Source organism: Fringilla coelebs (genome assembly GCF_963513975.1).
Source record: "Fringilla coelebs genome assembly, chromosome: 1".
In the NCBI taxonomy this organism is placed as follows: domain Eukaryota; kingdom Metazoa; phylum Chordata; class Aves; order Passeriformes; family Fringillidae; genus Fringilla; species Fringilla coelebs.
In genome coordinates this window covers 88,358,540-88,368,322 of record NC_140028.1, presented here as the reverse complement: position 1 = coordinate 88,368,322, position 9,783 = coordinate 88,358,540, and the positions used below count along the sequence as shown (strand labels likewise).

Below are 9,783 nucleotides of genomic sequence, written 5' to 3'. Positions count from 1 at the left end.
CTCCCTGCCCCCCGCTCCGCCGGGGCCGGCGGAGAGCCCCCGCTGCCCGCCCTGCCTCCTCCCCCGCCGCTACCCCCGCTCCTACGGGCCACGTTCGGGGCGTGATTTTTCGGGGGGAAAGGGGGGGTATGGCCTCAGATGCCCCCAGCCCCCACGCGAGACATCCGAGCCGCCGGTGCGGGTCGGGTCGAGCGGCTGAGCTTGGGCATTGTAGGGAAGGAGGGAGGGACCGAGGGATCCTTAGGGAGCGGGGAAGGAGGGATGGGGGAGAGGGAGCCCCGGGGGCAGCCGTGCAGCACGGGGAGCCGGGCGGCGTGCGGGGACAGGCACGTGGAGGAACGCAGTCCTGGGTGGAGGGAGGGATGGAGAGAGGGAGCCAGAGATGCGCAGCCCCTGGGCATCCATCTCCCTGGCTGCCCTGCGCCCTGCCCCGCTCCGAGCAGGTGCATTCCGCTCTACTCCGAGGTGCGTTTGAGCGTGTTACATAAACCGATTATTCCCGTTAATTTGTTATCTTAACAGAAGCTCTTGCTTTAGCCATGCAATCTGTAGTGGAACATTTCCTCTTTTTTTCTTCTTTCCATGTAATGAATGAACAATGGAGTTTTAGAATCTAGTTCGGCGTTTAAAAGAGCTAAAGTGGAACAATGAAGTCACCTATTTAGCGAGCAATGCCGATTCCCCATAGCACATTGTGTCTTTGCAGTCATAGTAACTTTCCCAAAGGGGCTCATCCTGTTTATAAACAGCGATGTGTTAAGTGTACTGCCAACCTTACAAAGTAGGACACTATCAAAGATGTGTTTTGCAGCCTTAAATTTTGAGGCACATTGCGATGAATAATTCGGAATAATTGTTGTATCAGAAGCTTGAGACATGATTAACAAGAGAGCCTAGTTTTTGTTTTATATGATTTAACAACAAAAATACATTTTCCCCCCCCAAAAAAGTCTTTGCATCACATATAGTAAATTCTGCCTTCCTTGAACAAAAATCAGTTTGGACCCTTCCTTCCCCCATAAATCCAGACATGAATAATATTCAAATAGTCATTCTATGAATTAACTTCAGTCCTCTTTCTAAAAGCCACGTGTCCACCTGCTGTCAGTCTGAATCTGTTTCTCTTCTGTATTCTATTTGCCACCAACTCCACTTTGGGATGATAGATATGAGAAGAACCTATTGAAAAGATCTGAAATGGAGCAGTAGTTTATGCTGCCTGAGCCCCCTTAGAATGACATAATTGAATTTCTATTTCCTATCAATTTGGAATATAAACAAAAAAAAACTATGACTTAATTACCATAGCTGCACAAAGCCTAAGTTAATACCAGCCATTGATAATGTCTCCCTTGTGGCAGAGGAAGAAGTTACAAAGATACCTGGTGTTGCAGAAGGTAATGTACATTATTTATCAGTGATTAGTACAGGTAATACCCAGGTGCTCAGGAGTACTGAGGCAGCTGGAAAGAAATGTAGAATACCCAGAACTAGTTAAAAAGATTAATTTTGATTCCTTCTAGGACTGAGATGAAGTCAGTTATACTAGTGCAAATCAAGGAAGCATTAATTGGTAACATAGGCATTGGCAACCTTCTACCAATGGAAATTATAGCTGAGACCTACCCTTAACTCTTTGTGGTTCCTAGAGCTGTTCAATTAACCTTGACATTTTTCTTGAAATGGCTGGAAGCAATAACCAGAAGTCGCCATTCAGAGCTACACGTAGGTTTGGATTAGCAAGTTTTGTGCTTCTGTGTGTCCAGTAATCTTAGTGTTCAAAAGTTGCTGACATTTCCCAAGCTTTGTTACTCATACATAAAGGAATTCTGAGGAAAGAATTGCCAATCTGAAAAGGTCCTTGAAGTGGTATAAAGGCTGAAGGTTACTTTGGCTCTGAAAGTTGGAAAGAGTGTCCTTGGAATAATAGTTACTGAAACAAATACCTGAGCTATTGATGAAAACTGTTGCAAGGATGCTAGTGCAGGGTTAAAAGTTACAGCACATCGATTTCTAGATGGACCTGGAGCCTGGGGGCAAGGGGTCATGGGGACATCGGTGTATACTACCAAAGGTATCAGGAGCAAACATAGGACAAACAGATTTTTGGCCCAGGTGGTAAGAACATTGATTGAGCATGCCCTTCACCTGTATAGAAATAGAGATAAGCCAGCTTATGTTGCTACTGTCCTTTAAACTCAACTGAGAGTTTTTTCAGCATCCTGGGTCTTCAATAATCACTATTATTTGTAGAAAGTTGCATAAGAAAACTTTTTTGTTTGTTTGTTTTGAAACTACATTTTGCTGAAGCAGCAAACCACTGCCATCATAAAGCATTAAGTATTTCCTCATCATCCTCACTGTATGAGGGCGACCACAGTGGCTTGGTTCTTCTGTTTATATAGTTCACTGCAGCTCTCCTTGCTTCAGTGAATCTAGGTCAAATTACACTGGCTCAGGATTTGGCTGCACCCTTGAACTTTAAACCGATTACACATTTTGATTTGTCAGTGTATTTTCCATGGGGTCAAATCCCACTTTCATGGAGTAAGAGGGTGTATAACATTGCACAGTCATGGCAACTTATGCTTACAAAGATACTAGGTAGCACTAAGGACTGTATTTAGATATTACACATACTTTGCTGGTATCTATACCTCTACAAGAATCCAGTGGTAGAGCGAGAGACGGAAGCTAGAATACGCTTTTCATTTCCTTCAGAGCCTTTGATATCCCTGTAATCTGAAGTCAACAGAAAGACACCTAACTCTTCTAAGCGTTCATAAGTGTCATGGTCACCAAATCAGGATATGGACCTTGATATGGGCATACACTGGTTGCAGAACATATGCAAAGAGCCCTAGAGAGAGCAAAAAATACCTCTTCTTCCTCTTCTTTGTTGACAGTAGCCAAAATAAAGCCCTGTCTCATCGTCCATTGGTGTTTGTTAGTTTCTCTGAATACTGCATGAGAAAGAGGATTGCAAAGACAATGTTCTAGCCCCTGAACAGTGGCATGCAAATTGGAAGAAAACGTTTTTCAGCTGACAGAGATCAGCTCAGCACAAATACCTGATGACACAACATCCAGTGCTACAGCACCCACAAGATCTCTTCGGCTCCAGCAGTGTGAAGAGGGAATGGACTGCAGCAACCCTGCCATCCAGAACCAGAGCAGGAAGGCAGGGGTTTGTCAGCTGACACAGAATTAATAGGCTATGAGAAAACATGCTGAGAAGCTGCATATAGAAGAGGAAAGATAGGCTCTACTTGCATAGAAACTCAAGAAGAGACACTGAATCCTTTTGCAGATGTTGGAATTGATTAGGAAAAAAACTTCCAGGAACTGAAGTGAGAGTCCACCATTTCTTTTGCATAGTTACAGATGCCCTTTTACCAAAACCTGCATGCCCCTGGTGTTGATCCCTCTCATCTCTAGGAAGATCCTCTGATTCTTGAAGACTGATCATTATATCTTCATTACAAGCAGTCTGATCTGTGGAAAAAGCACAGTCCTCTTGTTCATCAGGAATTTGATTTTACATTCATTTAACTTTATAGCATCTCTTGACTTTATCGAAGAAAAAGGTTAATCATAGAGAAGCACTTTAAATTTGAACCTCTGACTCAATCAAAAGTTGGGCAAAAAACCTGAAATAGTATTTTCTTAAGGCATTAGTAAAGTCCAAAGTAAGGCAAGCATTGAGGGCTGGCTTATTCCCTGATCTGAGCAATATTCAAGTCTAAATAAATAGAATAACATCATAATTCTTCCTGAATCTTTCATGCCATGCTATATGAGAGTTTTGTTAAACAATCAGCTTTTGTTAACACTCAGCTATATGAGAGTTTTGTTAAACACTCAGCTTTTGTTAAAAGCTGAGACATTATTAAGCATCATAGAAACAGAGTTTGAAGTCTATATTCAATGATAAAATAATATGTCACAAGTGCAGTCTGATTTGTAATTAAAGAAGGTAACGGAGAAGGGAGGGAAATTATGAGGATGGAATTAAGTGTACAACTGCTTGTTCCAGCCAGAGAGCTGCTGGGATGAGCCTGCCTGGTGAGGGAGTGGTGGAAAGGTACAAGGAGGATTGCCCAGCTGTAACAGAGAAGAAACACCCTGGGACATGCAGCTCTGTCACATTATAAATGCCACACTTCAGACTTTGAGCACACCAAATTAATCAGCCAATTTGTGAGTGCCTGACAACAGTGGAGCTTGTAAATGCATTATCTGGATAAACCCTCCATGGCTTGCCAACTCATATGCTAAATACACAAGCCACACTGACTCTATCTTTACCCATGGGGCTGCTGCACAGCTGACAAGTCGAGTACAATATGAAATGAAGTGAATATTTATGACTTCTGTTGGGCATCTTATCTACCTAACTAACAGCAAAGGCCACTTAAAGTTTTTGAGGAATAGTTAAATTCAGATTTAGGAGTGTAATTAGAATTCTTTACATCTTCAAAAAGTGTCTACATTATATTGGCATTAATACTGGAAGTACACTAACTTAATGTCAGTCTAACAAGAACAGAGTGATAATTTTAAATATTGAGTTCATCTAGGTAATGACTTTTAAATGGCCCTGAATTTCCTTTTTTTCAATCAAAACTGACTGTGACAAAGTGGTAAGAGTCAGCTCCCCGTAGTGAGGGAAATCAAACCCTCTCTGGTAGAAATTTGTATACAAAGATATGTAATTAGAGAATAAAAAATTAAGGTCATTAAGTTTTTATCATTGTTTGTAGAGGTATTGATTTTTTTCACCCTAAGGAGGACAGATATGGAAATGAAGCAAGAAATAGTTCATATTCCGTGTCATCATTTGAAAACCAAACACAGCAAGAAATGGAAATTAGAAGTAGGGTGACCAAGTTTCAAATAAACGTCCTAAACCCAAGCATTAGGAGCCACAACCAAACCATTCTTCCCCTAGTTCTTAAAGAGCCTCCTACAGGATACTAGTCAGTAGTCACCATTCATGAAGCTTTTTAGCCAGCACAGACAATGTGGTACAGCAACCTAACAGGGGGACTGACTTACACACATGATAAAAAGTCTGCAGCTGTTGTTATTTCCTCTAGGTGACAATAACTGAGGCAGTTTACAGACATTTTCTATCATTAGGGCATTACCATGCAGCACAGTCATTTGCATTTTTATTCTGAGGAAAGTGTCGCTCTGGGTGTTTCCATGGTGCAATGGGTTTAAGAGTCTGAGCTTTAAAATTCCAGTTATGTGTGGATTAAACTCTAGGATACCCACTGTTGGGGCTGATGGAGAAAGGGAGCTAATTAGCTTGTGCACCCTCTTATCCTGTGCCAGCAGACAGCACTCTGTTATTTGGGTTTCATACAATTTTAAGAAGAGGTGTCCTTGGAGTTCATTAGGGTCTATTTAGGATTTTAAAAGAGGTAAATTTAGAATTGTTTTGGAGGAGGAGACATAAGAGGACTTCCATATCCTCTGTTTTCTTCTTTATTAAGCTTGAAAATCAACTGTCATTTCCTTTCCTCTCCTTGTGCCGTCTTCTTTAAACATGTCTGAAGTCCAAAACATGAATTAGCATTTGAAATACAGGGTTTTGCCCTCCAGGATCTAAGGGAGAAATGGAAGGAAGAAAAAAAGTCAAGGACCAGTTTATAGAAGAAGATATTTCCTTCTTCAATTGTTGTTTTGTTTTCTCAAGTGACACTTTGGAAAGCAGCTTCTGTTTCCTTATTTCCTTATATTCCACTTGCATTTTCGCATCCAACTAGAAGTGAAACAATACTGTTTCTTGCATTTTTCTGAAAGCATGGATAAAACTGTTCCAAAAAGCAAAGTGCCTTCAAATTGGCAAGGAATAAATGGTTGGCAAACTTTTTGAGAGTGATTTCCTTGTCAGGGAATTGGCAGATCTCTTGGTAAGGCAGTTCTGAATGTTACTGTCCACACCTGCTTTCTCTCCCATTGCTGGCTACAGCCAGCCAAGTTACTTCTGCTGGAGTTTAAAAGATTAACTATGAGGCTGTGCGAGTTCTGATTAGATAGGAGTTGGTGTTTGTGCCAGAACCATGTTTTACTATGCACATGGTGTAATTTTTTTCAGAGTTTGTCAGTAGTCCATGCAATTCCAGGGGTAAAAATCATTAAGTCTTTATATGTTTTTATATTTATAGGCTTGTCAATTTGTTATTTAAATATCTTTATATATTAAGTAATTTACACAATTTGCATTGTGACTGGCTACTCAAAATTATCCTCCTCCCCAAATTCAGATCCTTGTGTGATATGAAAAATATCCCATGCAAGATATTTTTTAGGACCAGCTGCATCTGTCCTCTCAGCTGTTAGTATTATGTGTCTTCCTAGGGTAGCATTTCACTGTTGCTTTGCTGTTACACCAGACTGTACTGTGGATTTAAATCTTAAAATCAGCCCTTCTTACCTAGGAGTACCCACTTACCTTGACTTGACTTCTTTCCAAGGCATATCTTTTAATACTGACAGAAAAGTATGCATGAAGCCAGACAAAAACTCTGTATTTTCAAGTTAATGGAGGAAAAAGAAAAATCAAAGACTTAGAAAACAAGTGTATCAGAAACCAGTTCAGATTAGCAAAGTCTTTATGGATTCCTTTCTTCTTCCCACTTCCTGCTGCCACTGAAAGCAGAAATGAGAGATGTCTTCCAGCCAGCAGTGTACATCACTCTCCAAGTAGTAGACAGCTTATTTATGTGAGTTACCTAAGAAATCCAAATCTTCTCCCAAAAATTAGGTACATCCACTGAAAAATGTGTTAGAAGAATCTGGATTCACCCTTAAAAGCAGTTTCCTGTTGAAATGCTGGAGCTGTTGGCTTTATCTGGCAGCTTGATGATTAAGAACCATGAGAAAGAACTGCTCCATCGGTCCTTCCCCAGAACCAGAAAAATGAAGTACATCACATCTCTAGTTTTACAGCGTTCTTTGCAATTTCCAGGGCTCTTTTTTCAGACAGAAATTTAGTTACATATTCTATCTAAGATTTTTTTTTTTTATATATGGCAAAAGCATCACAGGATCTTCAAGCTCTCCTTTGAAAGCTGAGATACAGCTTGTGATTTCATGGTGCTGAAACACGTTTGAAACTTGTCTTTAAAACTGGCAATTTGTGCAAGGCAACAGAAGAGGTAGCATTTAGCTTTATTGTTCAGCAAAATAGAAATACCTCTCAATTTCGGTGAAAACTGAAATAAAACCTTTTGGGTTCAATGCAGTTATTTCTTCCTTACTGCTGTAGACTTTGTAAGCCTGCATTTTAATAGGATCTGCAAAAACCCTTCAAAGATAAAAGGCTAGGTAAGAGTTATTTTGATTACAATAACTTAAAGAAAAATTAAAAAATACCTCTCATAACCTGGAGAAAAAGAACAATTTTTTTTCCCATTTTGCATTTACAAAATTAGCATCCTAATTTTATTTCAAATCTGGTATAACTAAAATATCCCTCCAGGACTACATTTAATTGATTTTTTTTTTCCACAAAATAATTTCTTTTTCATCAGTTGGGAAGTATTTTTCTTCTGTTTGCCAGACACCTTTGGGAGATGTCAGAATTCAGATCATAAAATGTTTTGATGGAAAGGTACAAACTTGAAAGCCAAGACAGAGAGCAGTGTCATTAAGACAGGTGTAAAAGGGAGACAAGACAGCACTGTCCCATTTTTCCCCCAGATGAGTTTTCCTGAGTTTAAAGGAGTGGGAGTATTTCAATATTCTGGCTTGTTAAACCTCAGGTCTTGCTGAAGCTTGGCATGCATACAGCATGCACTCAGTAAACCTAACAGGTCCTGAGTGCTCAATGGGATAAGGAGCATCCTGATCAGCTGAAAACAAGAAACTCATGCTAGTCTCCTGGTCTTCAGGAAATTTGGGGGTTCATGTGTTCTTGCTTCTTTTACAAAGGTGTCCCCTCTCCCTGTTCCACCTCCAAATATGAAAAGCATTGATAAGACGTTGGTGTAAGTATAATTCTCAGAGGCTTTCATTGGATGCAATAAGGTGGTTGTTTAAGCAAAGAGCATGCAAATTATTCAAATAATGAGTCAGTGTAAGTTAAGAACACTGAACTCAATAACAAAGTAGAAAGCAACGTGAGATGATTAAATACCTGTGACACTTTATTCATCCATCCAGCATTGGATGGGGTTTGAGAATTTGTTACCTGAAATGATCATGCATTTGACTCCATAAGCCAGTTTAGGATATATTTTGATCAATATACAGCTGATCAATTCCTCAGGTTAATACTGCAGGTAAGTGAATTTAAATTAGGAGAGAGACATATGCACAGTCAGAATGAAGGGAGCTTTCAATTTCAATTAGAACCCTCAAATAACACAGTGTTAATATGTAGCTGGGGAAAGTTCAAGAGGACATCTTCAGACATCACCTTCTGCTCTCTTTCTTATAGCCTTCATAAAATAAATCATTCTAAATAGATGGATTTTCTTTAAAATCAGTGATAGATGGATTTCTTTTACCTGCTTACCTAACTCTCACAACTGTCACACATTTATTCCCTCACCACATTTATTGATTGCACCAACTTAAACAGAGGTATATATTTCTTGCTATAGTTGGTTTTCCAGGGGAAGCTTCTTAGCACTGCTTTTTTGCTTGAAACATCTTAGTGGTGTATGATATTAAATAACTAGATTTACCATTTTTACCTTTGCCACTCTTTCAGACAATGCATTTCACCAGCAAACAATTATTCTGTGTCTGCTAGGTGGTTTTTCTCCCTTAGTTGGATTTTTTTTTTTTTTGAGTACAGAAGGTTCTCATTTTATCTGTTTTAAGGTTATCTGTACTGAAACTTAAATCAGCTACAAGTGCCATCAGTGCTGTTTTTAACTTCTCCTGTAAAACAAATGTATTTATTGTGTTTACTTGTAAGAAATTGTCATCTCTTCAAATAGTTATTCCTAACTTGTAAGAATTTTTCATTTCTTCAAATAGCTACTCCTAACAGCACACATATGATGCAAAGTAAGAAGTGATGCTTATCCTTCTTGGAAACCTAAGCTGGTGAGGATATTCATTTTCTGGAAAGCGGTACTTGATCAGTGCATGTGATGTATATCAGGTCTCAGATGCTTCAAGCTGACCTTGCCAGCAACTCTGTTTTTCTCCCTCCTGCTGTCTGTCCACTACAGAGCAGCCCTGAACCTCATCGATGTTTAACTATCAAGGGAACCAAAATTTTTCCAAATGATGTCCATCTTTATAATGGCTGTTTCTTCTGAGAAACAATTCATTCAGTCTGGAGGGGTGTGACAGCCACAGCGGTGCAGGGCTCTCATGGAGCTGTTGAGGCCCATGGAAATTCCCAACTTCAACGGCGCTTGACTTTCCAGGTCAGCTTAGGCTGATCCTATCAGGTGATCTTCCTGAATGCTGAAGAAAGCTAGCTGTGTGAAAAGCCTCCACCAAGAAAGCTGATCTTCTAAACCTGAACATAATTACAAAGGCACAAGATGTATTGCAAGACCTGCAATACCCACTGATGTCCTGCATGTTTTCTAGTCATGTTTGCTTTACATATTACTAGATATTGTGACACGCTTACCCTTCAGATTTTTTTTGGGTAACTTTGTAACTGCTAACTTTCAGTCAGCAGTTACTGGTAAATGGTGTCTAGCATCAAATGATAAATTAGGAGATAAATGTCTATTACAACTCACAAGCTTGAAATCTGCTTGATTTAAAATCTAAGGTACAGATTTTAGAAGTAGGTTTTTT

General features: G+C 39.7%; 1 protein-coding gene across 1 annotated transcript in view; it reads left to right on the top strand.

Moving 5' to 3' along the window:
• Window positions 1–261: 261 nt before the first annotated feature.
• The window catches only part of ELOVL2 (ELOVL fatty acid elongase 2), a gene marked incomplete at both ends in the record, with an annotated part of 44,831 nt that continues 35,309 nt past the window's right edge, over window positions 262–9,783 (top strand). Inside the window, one exon of the mRNA XM_084206702.1 lies at window positions 262–465. Within this exon, the coding sequence (XP_084062828.1) occupies window positions 262–465 (204 nt within the window). The remainder of the gene's footprint in view (window positions 466–9,783) is intronic.